The 19,506-nt window shown below is 32.9% G+C and overlaps 2 protein-coding genes across 2 annotated transcripts; both read right to left on the bottom strand.

Moving 5' to 3' along the window:
• Positions 1-1,720: 1,720 nt before the first annotated feature.
• On the bottom strand, positions 1,721-3,657 carry LOC145117670 (putative xyloglucan endotransglucosylase/hydrolase protein 26). Its single transcript, XM_079053975.1, has 4 exons — positions 3,418-3,657; positions 3,232-3,332; positions 2,378-2,571; positions 1,721-2,292 (listed from the first exon to the last, which is right to left on the bottom strand). The coding sequence occupies exons 1-4, from the start codon at positions 3,587-3,589 to the stop codon at positions 1,884-1,886; spliced, it is 876 nt and encodes a 291-aa protein (XP_078910101.1). The 5' UTR covers positions 3,590-3,657; the 3' UTR covers positions 1,721-1,883.
• A 9,123-nt stretch (positions 3,658-12,780) lies between these two features.
• LOC145113739 (uncharacterized) lies at positions 12,781-16,792 on the bottom strand. Its single transcript, XM_079049792.1, has 5 exons — positions 16,304-16,792; positions 15,668-16,237; positions 14,820-15,092; positions 13,936-14,643; positions 12,781-13,209 (listed from the first exon to the last, which is right to left on the bottom strand). Exons 1-5 carry the CDS (start codon positions 16,790-16,792, stop codon positions 12,781-12,783), a joined length of 2,469 nt encoding a protein of 822 aa, XP_078905918.1.
• Positions 16,793-19,506: the final 2,714 nt, after the last annotated feature.

The following is a 19,506-nucleotide window of genomic DNA, read 5'->3' as shown; positions in this document are numbered from 1 at the left end:
GCCGAACCAGGACTAAATTGATGTGTTCAATTAGAAGTCCTACATCATCACAAATCAGAAATCGGGAAACATAGATTCTAGACAAAGAGATTGATTACGTTCCATGTCTTATGTCTGGGGATATCTTGCAGAACGAAGGATTATATGATCACTTATCTTAGGACATGTAACTGACTGAGTCAGAGTTCAGCAGCAGCTTTTGGAAGCTACAATTTGCTGGTCAAATTTAGAAGGCATACTAGCAATTATTGTTACAGACTTATCCAAGTGGGAGACTGTTGGATTAGGTGTCTAAGCCCATAACTATAATTGGTATGTACTTGAATTGATAGCAGCACAGTCCTTTTGGGTTGCCCTCAACCTAGCAACTGGACAAGGAAATTATGAAAGGAGAGATATTAATTTATAAGATTAATGAATTAATATAAATGATTTATTAATATGTTCAAAGATTAATATATTAATTAGAAATCATTATGTTTAATTAATAGTTAGCCAGAAATTAATCAGAATTAATTTTGGGGTTAAAAGTATTAATTATAAAGTGCAGGGACTAGTTTGCAATTATCTAATAAGTTGAGTGGAAGGATCCAGAACCTCCTTGGAAGGAGGTGGACGAAATCTATAGGGGAAACCCTAAGGATTTCGTCCAAGGGGCTTTGGATAAGTCCTCTGGGTTAGCTTAGGCCCTAAGCAAAGGAGTATTAGGGTTTTCCCTAAACCCTAGATCCCTCAGCTATATAAGGAGCCTCCCAGCTCACAATTTCGGCCACTCCTACCTTGGAAGAAACCCTAGGCCGAAAATTGCATACCCCCCCTCTCTCTCTCCTTCAAGTTTCCTTCTTGCTAGTTCTTGGGTGTGATTCCATTAGAGGCATTACATTTGTGGTGCTAGGCTTCCAAGAAGATCAAGATCAAGAGGATTATCAATTGTTTGCTATAACAATTGAAAGGTATGTAACTCTTAAACCCTAGTTTGTTAATTTCGAAATTAGCCTCTCTCCTCTAGGGTTCTTGTTTGCAATCAAAGTTGTATGTTCAATAGTTAAAACATAGATCCAAAGTAGGTTGCATGTGAACTTAGGAATTGTTTTCTAGTTTATTTGTTTTACCCAAAACCCATTAATGATATTATAGACCTCTTTTAGAATTGTAGTATTTGCGGTTGGTGCAAATGAGGGGTCTTCTTGGGTTTATTCTATGGCATTGGCTATGTCGTTTATTTAAATTTCGACAAGGAAAAATCTATAGTTGGGTTCACAATAGCGGCTTGTGTAAATACTTAGAGGCAATTGTCTAAAGCATACTATTTATTTTAGCTTCGTTAGTTGTTTCGTTGGGTACCATAGGCTCTGCATACCTTCCCATTCATTTAACTTGGGTTGTTTCATCTTTAGAAACTTAAAACATATTCGATTGTGGTAAAATAATCCTCCAGCATCGCCCTACTTATTACCAACTCATAAATAGGTTCTATAGTTCATGTAAACTAGAATCATGAGGTGCTTAAAAGAGTCTATAGTTGATGTAAATAAAGATCTTAAACACTAACAAAGTATACCATAAATAATAACTGAGAAATTAAATATACTCCTACATTTTAGTCCTACTATCCTCCTACCCATATTAAATGGTGACAAGTGGATTAAAATATTATCAATTTCATTAAATGTGACACATGTCAATATTTGATATGGTACGATGATAAGAAGGAATAAAATGTAGGAGGATATTTAATTTTTCATAATAGTTTCATCAATATGATAAGTACATTTTTTGGGAACAAATATACGAGGAATACAAAAGAAAAAAAGTGACCATAACGCAATGAAAGAATCTCAAAATATTGAAATAAAATAGACTTGAAATTAATCTTCCTCTGGTTAGAATTGTGGCTTAGAGCATTCAGGGGGGATCTGGCCTTTAAACCGCTTAAAATCAGTGCAATAGTTATAGATCATGTAGTTGTCTCTCACCCATTTGAGTTGACCCTGTTGACCATTGCTCAATCGCTTGTAGACAGGAGACATCCACCAGTTTCCTGGGGTGGGAATAGCACACAGACTAATACTAACAGGTCCATTCCACTTACAAGCTCTTGCTCTAAACCTACGATAACTAGCCACAAAAGGTGCAGAAGTCCAGTCAATCTTGACCAGTCCACCTCTAGTCGCCCAATTATCAGCGTTCCATAAACTGGAGTAAACTCTCATCCCTTGTTGATTTGGGTATGCAATCCCTTCACTCTCATAGTTTCTGAACACCCGAATAGGCACGCTGTCAACATACCATCTGCAATACATAAACAACATTAAAATAACAATTAAACAATCATTAAAGATGTAGAATTCGGTACGTCGATTTGGTTTTTACTTACACTACTTGTGTAGGATTCCAGTGAATGGTGTAGTTATGATAACCGGAAGTTGGGTCAAACCATAATTTGAACTGTTGCTCTTTGTTGCCTTGACCTTGAGTGTAGATGTTTGTGTGGATTGTGTATGGTTCTCCTGTTGAGTTACCCAAGAACTCAAAGTCGATTTCATCATGTTTAGCACCCGTAGAAGACAACTGTGATCATTATTCAACTTTGTGTTTAGAGTTGTTTATGAAATTATACAATCTTCATTTGTTTTTTAGAGTTAAATGCATGAAATAACGTGTTTTCATTGATTTGTTTATTGTAGCATCAAACTTATATTTCTTTCTTTTATAGCGTTGTACTTTGAAGAGTAAACCTAATTATGGTATTGTCATCCATACATAAACCAATTTCCATTTCTATAATTGTATATACTTTACGGAAATCATAGAAAAACCATTACATTTTTCACAATTTTAAGGTTTAAGTACTTGTACTTAATTTTTTTCTATCAAAGTATAAAAAAGTAACACATTTTCCAATTTAACCATTTTGACTTGTTATTATAACCGCTCATCATGATTAATATAATAGGTCATAATACTTAATTTGGAAAAATATTTGAAACTTTTAATATTGTTTGATTGAAAAAATATAAGATTAGTGGTTAAACGGTGAAAGTGCCCAAGATATAATGGTCTTTTTCTTTTTTGTCATTTTCCTTATATATTGTTGTGTATACTTTTGAAGCTACAATCTTCAAATAGAAAGAACTGAAAGTAGGATGTTATATACATAACTATCTAGATGAAAGTATGTTGCTATCTTTTTATATTATCCCTATATTTTATGATGGATCTTGAACTCACATAATATGCTGTCACGGTTCCAGCAGAGTTGCCTGGCACCAACTTGATTAGCATCTCAATGCTTCCAAACAGGAATGCCCTCTTTGATTGGATGCCTGATCCTGTAAGTGAAAGTTGGAACTGGAATTAGAATTAAGATCGGAGTCGGAATCAAACATCCCGTTCTTTAATATCCATATTGTATACCTGAAGTTTGGTCCAAAACAAGTCGGAGGTCATCACCATTGCCTAGAATTGAAGAATGGTGAGCACCCCAATTGAAATACATGCTTTTGGCAATAGTTGCATCAATCAGGGTGGAATGGAATGCTATTCCCATCACCAAAACAGCCATCACCAAAGCTTGAGAACCTGCCATTTTCAGTCTGGTGAATGTTTCTATTTGCTTGGTTTGTGGGTTAATGGTGATGGTGATGGTGGTGATTCCTTGATGGTTTATATAGCCTTTGTCCAGCATATGCACCTTACCAAAATGAATCTTGTATTCTTTGACCTTGTTTTATAATATATCTTGACCTTGTCCTTCATTTTGACATTCTTGCTGCCTTACTATATTTTCTTTCTGTTGTAAAATTTCATGTTAAATTTAATGAGTGTGTTATTAAGGAAAAAGAAGCCAAGCAAAAATATTGTGCACACCCTATTCCATATATAAAACTGAGAATAGATATACAACATATATTTCTGTTGCATTAAATATATGACATATTAATTAGCAATATAAATTTTTGCATATTTGAATTCGATCCAAAATGTTATTAATTAGTAGTTCATTAACTAAAAATGTTAAAGCAGTAAAGTTTAATTTCATAATTTTATCATGACATGAGTTGTGTATTTATCTAGTATATACATTGTTTTTTTTATTGTTTAAATGTTTGGAGTAAGAAATATGTTTTATACTTTATTATATATGTAATGTCTAAAGTTAATACTTACATGTATACATAAACACGCTTTTAGTAGGTATTTTACCCCATAAAGACTTGCGTACAAGCTGTAGAGATGATCGAACGCATAAATTGAACCGGTGCACGACGGGGTGTGGGACTGTTTTAAAATAAATACAAGCCGGCTTTGGGTTACCTATGGTTTTGTAAGACGTGCATCCCAATGGAATGTACCTACTTCAATAATTATAATATTATTTTCAATTATATTGATAAGTACTTTATAAAACTTTTACAGCATATATAGTCCTATATTAAACAATAACAGCTTAACACTTTACATATTTTTACTAATTCTCTGACTAATAAGTTATAACAATACCGTGCCTTCAACCCTCACTACAAGAAAGTCGGGCATTAGTTGTGACGTCTGTCGCCGCGATAGATAGGGGTCGTCGCCACTAAAGGTATTAGCGGCGACATGTCGCTGCAAAAATGTCGCCGCTAATGTTTCGTCGCTAATGGTCAGTTAGTCGCCGCTAATGTGAAGATGTCGCCGCTATTGGTTTGTCGCCGCTAATACTTCCCCGTCGCCGCTAAAACATCGACGGCGCTAATACTGTTCTGATGCCGCTAAACACGTCGCCGCAAAAACTATTGTCGTTTTTTTTTTGTTTATTTAATATTAAAATTATAAAAAACATTATACTATTTATAAAATCTGGTAGAATTTTATAGATATATTAACCCATACACAACCAAAACAATAACATTTATAAAATATTAACCCGTCCAAAATGTTAATCCATACAACCTAAGGTATTATTCCAAACAAAAAATTTCATAAACCCTAAAATTCCTCCTAGTCATCATCACTCTCATCATTTCCTTCATTATTATTTGGTGGTGGTAATGAGCGAAACCACTCTTCCAATGCCGCAGAACATGTCGAGTACTTTTGTATCGTTTGCAACATTTCCAACTACAAAAAAAAAACAAAACATATTCCCAACATATCATAATAGTATTATACTTTTCAAAAATTACCACAATAAAAAAAATACCAACATATTTAACTATAACCAACATAACATTATAGCATTCTACTTTTCAAAAATTACCAAACTACAAAATATCAACATATCAAACCATAACCAACATATCATTATAACATTCTACTTTCCAAAAATTATCAAACTACAAAATATCGACATATCAAACCATAACCAACATATTATTATAGCATTCTACTTTCCAAAAATTACCAAACTACAAAATATCAACATATCAAACCATAACCAACATATCATTATAGCATTCTACTTTCCAAAAATTACCAAACTACAAAGCATCAACATATCAAACCATAACCAACATATCATTATAGCATTCTACTTTCCAAAAATTACCAAACTACAAAATATCAAAATATAACCAACATATCATTATAGCATTCTACTTTCCAAAAATTACCAAACTACAAAATATCAATATATCAAAACATAACCAACATATCATTATAGCATCCTACTTTTTTCGTTTTACCATTATAGCATTATACTTTTTAACTTAAACTAACAGTTACCTGTGATTGTGGTGCCTACAAAATCAATAATATAAATTACATTTAAATCTAGATATCTACCACAACCATTAAGGACACTAAAGCAACTGGGACTTACATAGACTTCAAAATTATTTTTTTTAAAACAAAATTGAAGAAAACGCTTTCGAGAAGCTTTACTAATTAACTGGAGTGACATTGCTATAGGCTTTGCTATATACTTGCAATATTACAAAACTACTTAATCAAAAGGTTTACAAAGATACACCCACAAAAATTACTAATAGTGTTACTCGAGTATGCTCGGGTAAATGGGTAATGATCCGGATTAGCTGGCAATGACCTTCAACAAGTACATGACAACATCACCATGAACCGTTAGGCGAATTTTGGGGGATATCGGGCGGTTAAGCAGGATTGCATTCAAAGAGCAAAGGAGGGAAAATACTTATATATTTTGTGAATGTGTATGTGTATGTGTGTGAGAGAGAGAGAGAGAGTTGATCGGTGTATATGTATGTGTGTGACGAGGAGAGTGGCTTGAGTTATATTGGGAACGTTGTGGTGCATTAATCCAGAGGGATGGGCATATTCTCTATATGTGGAAGTAACTATATGCAGTTTCTCAATTGTATTCCCAAAGCTTACCCAAAGTGTATATTGGTCTTGTAAGATATATATGTGAAGATTGAGATTGTATCTCTCCATAAGAGCCCTTACTGAGTGGGGGGATTCCAACATATATATACACCTTATAGGACCATGCAAGATATACGTGGAGTCTAAGATTATATTGATGTGAGATATATTAACACTCGCTCTTAGAGATGGAGGGTTCGATAAGGATAAATAAGGGATGTCACTATAAGAAAAAGAGGTATCAAAGACTAACATTAGTCTCTAATGGTCAATAATGCGTCTCTGATGAGAATCAAGAACTGATTTAGCTAGTCCCCGAAACCTAGTCCTAGATAGTCGATTTTTTATGTATCTGGGACTAGAAATCTGTCCCTAATACATCTAAGTATCAAAGACAAAAAATCAGTCTTTGGTAATATCTCATTCAGACTCTAATTTGTTTTCTATCAAATCCGCGATTTAACGTCATATCAGTCCCTAATACTATCTTTTAGGGACTGAATATCAGTCCTTTAAAATATATTATTCAGTCTCCAATATGTTTTATTAAAATCTCTATTTTATGTCGTATTAGTCTCGAATACTATCTTTGAAAGACTAAATATTATTCTTAATACTACCATATTCAGTCTCTAATATATTTACATCAAGGCCTCACTTATATCATTTAAGTCCTTGATAGTATGATTTTGGGACTTAATATCAGTCTTCTTACTACAAACAATTTCGTAATGAAATTCATAGAAAATTAACTACAGAATTACAATTTGTATCTAACTATATTTCACAACAATCTCCCAACAAAGTTTACACTACAAAGTAACAATATTCTATAAAATATTACACAAAATCTTTCTTAATAACATTACATCATCCATTGAGAGTAATTTCCTCAAAAACACATAAAATATGCTGAAATCTAGAAAAAAAATATCTTATATAATAAATTTTCAGTTTATATAATAAATTCCATGTGATTATCACCACAATACCCATGGAAGTTTGATCCACCAACATGCTCTCAACGAATCAATCTTTGAGTGACTTCCCATTTTACAACTTGAAACCAATAGTTGGGTGTTAATTGTAAAGGCAATCCTAAGGTTAAAAGTGTTATGATAGAAAAAAAGAGCAATCTAATAACATAATTCATAAGCTAACACAATGAATATTAAAAATATTGAGATAAATAATTCAAGGTCTAAATGCAATAAAATAACGTCACCATTTACTCTATGATTTATGCTTCACGTTTCTCATTCACCTTTTCAGTTAGTAGTTTTGTTTTATAATTTCCAACACCAATTGCACACTAAAGTAATTGAATGAATATACATGTTTTTGTGTAGTGAAAGATTTGGAATCTATAGATTCCTTTGTTCATGCTCTTGATTTAATCGGTGACATGAGAAAGCACCACATCTATGTGATCCTATAATATATGTTGTCCAGGTAATTATGAACTTCTAACATGAATACATAAGATAAATATAATGATAATAAGAGATTTCACTTCGAATGTATATGTAAAAGTCCAACTTTGCTTCACTGTACATTGGGACCCTTCACACGAAACAAAATGTAAATGCAGAGAAGTTCAAAACTTTATTAGGTTTGTTTTCATGTACTTCAAACAATTATAAACCTTTTATCAACACCATAACAAATTACAAATTACGGGATAAGGATAAATTGCATAAATTATCTTTGTTACTTCTTTATATACTTTAGAAAACACTTAAAAAGTTTTCCGTTTTGCTGTATATGCATACTAACACTTAACAATATATAACACTTAAAACTTAGGATTTAAACTTCCACTAAATAAAAATTGCTCCCAAAACTAACAACTTACAATGGAAGTCCTTTACTTAATGTTAAACAAAATAAAATGTGCTCTCAAAATAGTTTAAATGTTAAGTTATGATATATGTATAATTAGTTATCTATTTTATGCGTTTTCTTAATACTTTTTGCTACATTCATGCTCATTATAGAGCAAAAGGTACTTAATATGTTGAAATTTTGTTTTATAGCAGTGAAGACATGCTCGGGATTAAAAGGAAGCAAAATGTGGAGCTGTAAGCGGGAAAAAGTGGACCTGGTCAACCGAAGACAAAATTGATTAAGGAGTACGAAGCCCACATCGTGGAGGCTTTGGCCACGCCGTTAGGAGAAGAAAATTTGCGACTATCTGATATTCTTAAGGAACACGCGTGAATAATGCTCGCCACACCGTGGAGGCTTTGGCCACGACGTGGGGATCAGATTTAGGAAACTATAAATATTTGTCTAATCTCCCAACCTTATGCTTCAAGTTATTTTGGACTTTTGGAGGCCACAGACATGCTGGAAGACAGAAGGAGATCAGATATCGATTGAATTTTAGTTTTTGAAGAGATTTAAGGCAATAGTACTTCTAAAACTTTTTATTTTGTTCTTCATTATGATTTCCAATGTGAACTTCAATTTTAAGTGTTTGTGTCTAGTAATCATGGGATAAAAAACCTAACTTTTGTTTAGAGTAGAGGATCATTATGACTATGTGTTGATTTATTGGATCTTGGATTGTTTCTAGTTGCTTATTTGTTATGATAGCATGTTAAAGGCTCTTTTGTATTAATGATAACTACTTTTTCTGTATATTGTTGTGTTTTTATGAATTAGATGAATATTCTTATTTTGTAAACTTGAATGTTATGAATTTGTGAACATCAAAGTTGTAAGAATAATGTTTTGATCATAAACTTAGGGTTAAATAGAAAAGTAGGTAAATTTATGTGGAAGCTAATATATGATAGTCATTTATGTATTGAATTGATGTTATTATCCATTAATGCTAATAATTAGTTAAAGTCTAGCATAACTCAAAACTAATACTAGTATTCTTATTTGTTTGTCCACCTGATCAATGTATAAATGGATTAGTTTTATTAAAGGATTATTCTTTTGATCATAAAGCTTAATCAACTTAGGAATCGTTAAGCGACAAAAAACTTAATCCATTCCACTTTCCAATTAGAAATCAACCATAGGAATAGTGTGAATTGTATCTAAATGGAATTTTCTTTAATATCTTCTTTTAAACCTTAATTTGAATTGCTTTTTTTTAGTTTAATCGTTTTTTTGTGATAACTGTTTTTAAGTAAGCTGGACTTGTAAAACCAGAGAAAAACCATTATATAATTGCTTTTAAGTTAGTTAAATTTAGTAGATAAATTAGCTTTTAATAATTCTCATTCCCCTTGTGTTCGACGCCTACTTTCTTACTATATTACTATTTGATTAGGTACATTGCCTAATGCATTAGGTAGTTTAAATAGTTGGTGTATAAATTAAAAAATGGTATATAAATTGCGTATCAAGTTAAATTTATGCATACATGAACGACCGGTTAAGTTTGTTAAGGTTACTTGGTTTACCAAATAATTTTATTGATGAAAACATGTCAAATTTTCAATTACACATAGTAAATAATAAAAAGAAAACAATTGGTACAATTAATTAAAATTTTCAATTTAATTCATTACTTATTGTCTTATTAACTCAGTTTCTACAAGTAGCAAATGTAATATATCAGCCATGTGGAATATTTTTTTATTGAAGTGGCAAAGGGTACCTATGTATTAAGGTTCTGATCTTAATTTTTTTCATTTAATTTGACTATTTAATTACAAAATCATTAAATTGTAGCATAAGCACAATACATCATGTCCAACCAACAACTCTATTTACACTTATTCTATTTCTTTTCACATGTACATGTTTTGATATTAGTTTAGAAGACATGACAAATACGATCCCAAATGATTTGAATGACACATACATTATCAAATACAAAAAGAGACACATAGGACTTATAAGACATAGAACAATATAATAAAATAATAAAGGTTTGTTCTTGCTTGCCCTTTGAAATAGATGCAACTGCAAGGATACAATAGCATTAGAGTTAACTTTGCGCAAAACTATATGAGACATTTCATCGAACATGTTATGGATTTCAATGAAGACAAACTTAGAACCTGTAGGTAGATTGGTTATTAGGTTGTTAATCATGGTTCTCAATGAACGAAACATGCACCAGTTTTTCATGGGTTGCTAATTCAAGTAAAATGAAAGTGATCATATATTCAAACACAAAATATGAGCATAAAATAACCAAGATAGGTGATTATCATAACATCATTCTTTATAAATACGAAGGTTAGGGATTAGATTTTAGGGTTTGACATGAAGATCCATGTTTAAAATCTTAGCAACATAAGGGAAAGCGAAAAAGAGGAGTGTCAAAGATCTAGAAAAATGGGAGAACTTGAATGGACGAACCGGAAAAGTGGCGGTGCACAGGGATTAGACTTCAGGGTTTGACATGAAGATCATGATTCCTTTCTATGTTTGATTCCATTCCTGTTTTTCCATTCCATAGTTAGTATCAGGATTTTTCTAGAAAAGAAAAAGGAATACCAAGAGGTGAATGGTTTACCATTTATGGAACACCAAAAGGTTTTCAGTAGAAATTCTTACGTCAATTAACCCAATACAACAATCAACCAATATACCACAATCAAACTAACAAAAGTGTGTCATTCCAATTAATTTGTTGGTGTACTGTTTTTAGCCAATATCACTTTGGCCTTGCAATTGGAACTCATTTAAGTTATCGAACAAATGAATTAAGTATATAATATATTAATTAAGTTTTAGAATCAATTACATCAATCAGATTTCTAAATATCTACTAATACACCTACTGATAGAAAATCTTCAAATAAGATGTTGAATAAGATGTTGTGAATATGTACTAGTGTGTTGTTGTATTTAACTAAGATAATCACTCAATTGTTGTTGAAAAATACTTCAAAAACAAAAGAAAGATTAGTTATGTATGTCCTATATGTAGGGATTTTGTTGCATAAAATAGATAGTTTTTCATAAAAACCGGCAACGAAAGCTTTAAAATTTTCTTATAAATTTCGAGTGTGACAACAAAATGAACCATCAAAGATCCTTTTAAAAAAGTTAGAATGATGTTACAACAACCATAGGGTGATTAGAAATAACAACCTTTGTAGCCTTTTGACCCTCTTGAATTTGGGGTGTTGAAATAGATGGCAAGAACAAGGAGCTTAATCTTCTCTACAAGTAATCCACCAACAAGAATAAGGTACCAAAATTGCTAGATTTCTTCTTGTAAAACTTTGTTCTTTAAGCCTTAAGTGCTTAATCAATTAAGCACTAAAGGAAGACACAAAATGAACACCAAAAGCAAGTATTGTCTTCAAAAGAGGAAAGAGCTCCAAGCCCTTATGTTGCTCACAGTTTTGAGAGAAAAATAAGAAGAAGTTTTTAACAAAAAACTATCACACTCTCCATGTATAAGACCCTCTATTTATAACCCCATCCAAGCATGGCATCTTGAATATAATATTCAAAAGTATGGGCTATAAAGGAGAGGCATGGGGAACAAGATGATGGAGGTTGACAAGCAACCTCCATTCCTCTATACACTTTCGGCCATAGGCCCTAAAGAGGACAAAAAATGTTCACTAGTCTTTTAACCATGGTAGAGTAAGCCTTTGATTTAATCATGGTTAACCAAAATGTCCAAAACTTTGTACATGACTTATTATGTGATACCTTATCATATAAAGACTATTTGTCTACTTCTTACAATATTGTTTCATAGAACAATAATTTTTCTCTAATTAAATACAAGAGTTGAATTTATTTATTAATATCAAATATATATAATAAATATTCAATAAGTACAAACTTGATTAAGGTGTGACCCTATAGGATCATATGTTATTAGCAACATCACTCAATAATGATTCTTGAGCATATAGATCCAACAATCTCCCACTTGCACAAGATTCATTAAAGACTGACATAGACAGTAGGCGCCTTAGATGTCTAAATCTCAACACATAAGAGAAACAAATCCCATCTTGACTACATACATACTCTCATACAGTTCATGCTCTACCCAACAAAGGCTTTTATAACTGCACAGTTACGAACAACGTTTAGCCATGTCAAAGTATAACAATCCCCATACTTGAGTTCTCCAATATGCATCTCAGGTCGAAAGACATAAAGATATTTACCTGTGATCAAGATTCACTTATGATATACATCCATGAAGTGACTCTTGATGCGGGTAATTTCCAATAGTTGTTCTCAAACAAGTACATATGAATTTGGATGCAACACCTTGTTATTTCACCTCTTGAAATCAACCAAGCCGATTCATATTAGTCTTAATTCACAGTTGCTCCCGCAATAGTGACTGACTATGGACAAATTTTTAATAATTACATTATTCAAGGATTGAATAACATGCAAATATAGAACACAATAATATTCAACACAAAAGTGATGTCTCATATTCAGAGGAGATTACATATCATTTCTACATAGTTCTGAATATCCAGATATTAGTTAAGTACATATTTAAATCCAATCACTAGCTAATCGTGGACCAATTCCTTTCGCATGACTCTTAAATTTACTTTGAGGTAAAGCCTTTGTGAACGGATCTGCTAGATTATCATATGTATGAATCTTTTTAATGCGTACATTTCCCAATTCTAATTCCTGACAAATGAAATTGAATTTTCGTTGAATGTGTGTAGTCTTGTTGGTAACCATCGGGTCTATTGCGATAGCGATCGCACCAGTGTTGTCACAAAGCATCTCAATGGAATTTTTGATGCTTGGAACAACATCCAGATCACCGATGAATTTCTTCATCCAATCAACTTCTTGAGCCGCTTCACACGTAGCTATGTACTCTGATTCTATTGTAGAAAGTGCAACCACTTCTTTCTTTGAACTTTTCCAGGCAATGGCTCCTCCATTAAGTGTGAACACATATCCCGACTATGATCATGAGTTATCTCGATCAGTGTTGAAACCAGCGTCGGTGTAACATCTTACAGTAAGCTCTTCTTCAACTCCTCCATAGACCATAAACATATCTTTTGTTCTTCTTAATTACTTAAGTATGTTCTTAACATCTACCCAATGTTCTTCGCCAGGATTAGCTTGATACCTACTTGTTATACTAATAGCATAAGCTACATCTGGCCTTGTACATGTCATAGCATACGGAATTGAACCTACTGCTGAAGCATACTATATGCATTTCATTCTTTTGATCTCATCTTCAGTACTAGGGATGTTAGCCTTAGAAATAATGGTACTAGGCAGTATGGGAACAATTCATCGTTTCGAGTTATCCATTGAAAAACGTTTTAAGATTTTTTCAATGTATGTACTCTAACTCAAACCACTGAGTCTTTGGGATCTATCTCTACAGATCCTAATACCGAGTATGTATGCAGCATTCCCTAGATCTTTCATTTGAAAGGACTAACTAAGGTAGGCCTTCGTCTCCTTCAATGTCGGGATATGTTTCCCGATCAGTAATATGTCATCAACATATAGAATTAGAAAAACAATATGGCTCCCACTTGCTTTGATGTATACAAATGGTTCATCGGGACATTATGAGAAACCAAACTTTTTGATGTTTTCATCAAAACGATGATACCAGGCCCTACATGTTGGTTTTAATCCATAAATGGACTTCTTCAGTTTACACACCTTCTTTAGGTTATCCGACTTGACAAAACCTTTTGGTTGTTCTATATAAACATCTTCCTCAAGATATTCGTTAAGGAAAGCGCTTTTGACATCCATTTGCCATATCACATAGTCATAATATACCGCTATGGCCATAATAATCCTAATATATTTAATCTTAGCAACTGGCGAGAAAGTATCTTCATAGTCAACACCTTGAATTTGAGTATACCCTTTCGCGACAAGTCGTGCTTTGAAAGTTTGTACATTTCTGTCCATGTCGATCTTGTTCTTGAAGACCCACATGCTTCCAACAGCCCTGCTATTAGGAGGTAAGTCAACCAAGTCCCATACTTGATTGTCATTCATGGATCGAATTTCAGTTCTCATGGCTTCAATCCATCTGTCAGACTCTGGGTCTGCAGTAGCAGCCTTGTAATTGATGGGATCACATTGATCCATCAAGAAGACTTCCTCTTTGGGAATGACAAATCCAAATCTGTCAGACTCCTGACGAGTTCTACTGGAGCGTCGTACAATTCGTGTGGTTTTCGGCATCTGAACGATAATTTCAGGTTCAACAATGCTTTGTTGATTACCATTCTTAACTAAAGGTTGTGTCTCTCGAATTTCTTCGAGGTCAATGGGGCTCCCACTTACTTTATGTGAGATGAAGTCAGTTTCAAGAAACATTGCTTTACGGGCTATGAACACCCGGGTTTCATCTTTCTGGAAGAAGTAAAACCCACAGTTTCTTTTGGGTATCCCAGAAAGATACACTTTTGAGATCTAGGGTCAAGCTTGTCAGACGTTTTTCTTTTAACATATGCTTCACAACCCCATATCTTTAAGTAAGACATTGACGGAACCTTTCCATGCCATAACTCGTAGGAAGTCTTATTAACCTTTTTAGTTGGGACCATGTTTACAATTCGAGTTGTGGTTTCAAGGGCATAACCCCAAAATGAATGAGCAAGGGAGGTATGATTCATCATTGATCGCACCATATCAAGTAGAGTACGATTTCTCCTTTTCGAGACACCATTATGCTGAGGTGTTCCCGGTGGAGTGAGTTGTGACACTATGCCATAATTCTTAAGATGTTCATCAAACTCATAGCTCAGATATTCACCAGCACGATCTGATCGTATGGTTTTAATCTTTTTACCAAGTTGATTCTATACTTCATTTTGGAAAACCTTGAAGACATTGAATGCTTCATATTTGTGTTTCATGAGATACACATATCTAAATCTACTGTAATCATCAGTAAATGTAACGAACTATCTTTCACCGCTTCTGGTCATTATTCTAAAAGGTCCACATACATCAGTATGTATGAGTCCTAATAGATCCGAAGCTCTTTCACCAACACCGGTAAAAGGAGCTTTGGTCATCTTGCCATATAGACATGATTCACATACATCAAAAGAATCTGAGCCTGTTGACTCTAAGATCCCATCCTTTTGAAACTTAGCAATATGAGTTTTACTTATGTGCCCAAGTCGAGAATGCCATAAATAAGTTTTATTTGAGTCTAACTTTGTCTTCTTATTTAAGTTGAACATTGAATTATCCTTTGTATATGAACCATTTAAATCGATTTCATATATTCTGTTTTTTTACTACTCTCAAAATAGAACACGTTATCTTTAAACACATAAATATTTTAAGAATCAAAGTCAAACTTATAACGAAAACCTTGTTCATACAAGCGATAAGTAGAGATAATATTCCTGGTTATACTAGGTACATAACAACAATTGTTCAAAATAAGATTAAGGCCATTTGGAAGCAAAAGGTGATATTGTCCTATGGCTTTGACAGCTACTCGATTGCCATTGCCAACATGGAGTTCCAAATCGCCATCTTTTAGTTCTCTAACATTCTTTAGTCCTTGCAAATCATTGCAGATGTTAGTACCACTTCTAGTATCGAATACCCAAGAATTAGTATGGAATGCATGTAATTCAATCACATATATACCTGAGGTGACAGCCTGGTTGGCCTTGATCTTCTTAAGTTCCTCTAGGTATTTGGGACAGTTGCGCTTCCAATGTCCCTTTTCATTGCAGTGAAAGCAATCAGAGTTAGTAACAGGCTTGGGTTTAGGAGTTGGGTTAGTAGAAGGAGGCTTCCCTTTACCCTTTCCCTTGACCTTGCCTTTCTTGGCAGCTTTGCCTTTCCCCTTACCGGTATTATTAACGGTTTTCTTCTTGGAGATTTGACCCTCACAGATCATCAACACTTGATTGTTCCCAGATTTCTTGCTGTTTGCCTCAGCATTTTTGAGCATGTTATGAAGCTCATTGATGCTCATCTCCTAGTCATTCATTATGAAGTTCATCACAAATTGATTAAATGACTTAGGCAATGAGGCTAGGATCACATCGGTCGCTAGCTCATCCCCAAATGGGAATCCGAGAAAGGCAAGTTGCTCAACATAAGCTTTCATTTTGAGTACATGTGCACTCACAGAAGATCCCTTGGCCATCTTGCAACCAATGAAAGCATTCAAGGTCTCAAACCTCTCTTGCTTAGCCTGAACTTGAAACATAACTCTCAGTTGTTCAATCATTTCAAATGCTTCATGAAACTCAAAATTTTTCTGAAGTTCAGGAGTTATAGTTGCAAGCATGATGCAAGCCACTTCGGTTGAATCATTAACATTTTTTGCCCGGGCATCTTTCGATGCTTTGGTAGCAGTAGCTGGGAGCTCTTTTGGGATAGGTTCATCAAGGACATAGTCCTTTTTCTCAAGCTTAAGGACAATTCTCAGTTGTCTGAACCAATCAAGAAAGTTGGGTCCACTTAGTTTTTCTTTTTCGATGATGGATCGGATGGTGAGTGATGAGGGGGTTACAGTTGGGGTAGTCATCTACAAAATAATAAGATTCATTTTAATATCTTCAATTTAAATTCTTTTCAAAAATAATTACCATTCAAATTAAATTTTGAAAAGCTAAGATCCACATCACCCAAAATAACTTGACTAGGTGACCCACTACTCAAGTGATTTTGTTGATCGGTAGGTTACGATAACCAATTACAACTCTTATGTAATTCTTAGATTTATGGGATCGAAAAACATTACTTTGTTTTTAAATGGCATGTTCATCCCATCTATGCCTCAAAAATCTTATGCTTAGTTGACCTTTATCACATAAGAAAATGATCAAATCATCCATTTAAAAAACATGTGAGTTTTATTTCACAAGTGGTTAGGTGAACTTTATCCCATATGTATAAGGTGACCCCAAAATCCATATGAACTGCACAAAACTCCCAAGTGATTTTTAAATGGATTCCATAGATTTGAAGTTTTGTAAATAAAGGGTTTTTATCAATGTTTTATTATTCTAGCATTTTAAAACATTTTGCATCATGAATATTTCATGCATAAAATATTTCATGGTACATTTAAAGTGTTCCGAAAAACATAAAGTTGAATTTATTTCATATAAAATTTTACCGGTTAAAATTTATATTCAATTTTAATTCGACGTTAAACGGATTGGAACCGGTTTCTAACTTTGTTAATAAAACAACCATTTATTATTAAGTTATGGAGTTCAGATTAAGTTTAAAATATTTTAAACTTTTTTATATCTTTAAAAGTTTGGCTACTTTAGGGTTTTTTTTTTTAAATATTCAAAAACTCTTCTTAACAAAAAAAAAGCCTCAATTTTGACATCTTATGTTGAAACTTTTATATAAAACTCTACACCCCAAGTTTGATGTTATTTTTTGTAAAAGTGTAGCATGGAAAACATATTTTCATACATACAACATTTTATAACAACAAAAATGGACATCACTAGCATGCATTTAAAATGTATAAACAAAGTCATTTTCTAATAATATTTATTGTGAGTCATCACAACAAATATTAAGTCATTTCCTAAGGGACTTATTACGACACTTCAAGGTTTTCAAAAGGTTCCATGTCTTCATAAGAACTTCATGCTCCGTCTTGTTACATTTTTATAAAAATAAAATACAACTAGTCTAAAAACTAATTTATTAAATATAAAAATGAACAAATGAAATAATACCTATTTATCTATTACATCATCATATGAATAAATAAATACCAACCACAAATGTCCTAATGGCTTATTTATACACAACAAACATATCAAACATATCAACAAACAACTCTTTGTTTTTTCTAAGGCAACCTTTATATAACCAAAATGCATGAAAAAATGTTTATATAAAAATAAACACTTTCAACAACAAGTTTCCAAAGAAAACAAATATGGATAATTCTTTAGCCAAAAAGAAATTCATGCTTGTTTTCCAAAGATCAAAGATTATCATAACATGAAAAATCATTCTAACATTTAAAATAGATAGTTATTCATAAAAACCGGCAACGTAAGTTTTTCATAAAAACCGGCAACGGAAGCTTTAAAATTTTCTTATAAATTTCAGGTGTGACAACAAAACGAACCATCAAGGATCCTTTTAAAGAGGTTAGAATGATGTTACAACAACCATAGGGTGTTTAGAAATAGCAACCTTTGTAGCCTTTGGACCCTCTTTGATTTGGGGTGTTGAAGTAGATGGCAAGAACAAGGAGCTTCATCTTCTCTACAAGTAATCCACTAATAAGAATAAGGAACCAAAATTGCTAGATTTCTTCTTGTAAAACTTTGTTCTTTAAGCCTTACGTGCTTAATAAATTAAGCACTAAAGGAAGACATCAAATAAACACCAAAAGCAAGTAATGTCTTCAAAAGAGGAAAGAGCTCCAAGCCCTTATGTTGCTCACGGTTTTGAGAGAAAAAGAAGAAGTTTTTAACAAAAAACTGGCATACTCTCCATGTATAAGACCCTCTTTTTATAACCCCATCCAAGCATGGCCTCTTGAATATAATATACAAAAGTATGAGCTATAAAGGAGAGGCATGGGGAACAAGATGATGGAGGTTAACAAGCAACCTCCATTCCTCTATACACTTTCGGCCATAGGCCCTAAAGAGGACAATTGTTCACTAGTCTTTTTAACCATGGTAGAGTAAGCCTTTGATTTAATCATGGTTAACCAAAGTGTCCAAAACTTTATACATGACTTATTATTTGATACCTTATCATATAATGACTATTTTTCTACTTCTTATAATATTGTTTTCATAGAACAATAATTGTTTTCTAATTAAATACAAGAGTTGAATTTATTTATTAATAACAAATATATAATGAATATTCAATAAGTACCAACTTGATTAAGGTGTGACCCTATAGGATCATATGTTATTAGCAACATCACTCAATAATTATTCTTGAGCATATAGATCCAACACTATAAACACTCATCAAATTAGATTAGTAACATACAAGCTCAATAGATCATATAAATTTTTGACAAACAAAAACTGGATTGTAACTCATACCAGAGGTTATCACGAATCGGAATTAACGAGATAACAATTTAGGTTTTGCTATTTAACAAAAGAAAAATGCAGACTTCGAATCGTCAATTACACTTTCCTCTAAAGAGATTAGAATGGTAATCTGATACCTTCTCACGATCAATATTATACCGACAGGAAGAATCGTTGAAGGGTCGGTGTCAACGGGAAGAGG

This window comes from Lactuca virosa, chromosome 5 (assembly GCF_052849685.1).
Source record: "Lactuca virosa cultivar CGN04683 chromosome 5, Lactuca_virosa_CGN04683_v6, whole genome shotgun sequence".
NCBI classification, from domain to species: Eukaryota; Viridiplantae; Streptophyta; class Magnoliopsida; order Asterales; family Asteraceae; genus Lactuca; species Lactuca virosa.
This window is presented reverse-complemented; position numbering and strand designations above follow the sequence as displayed.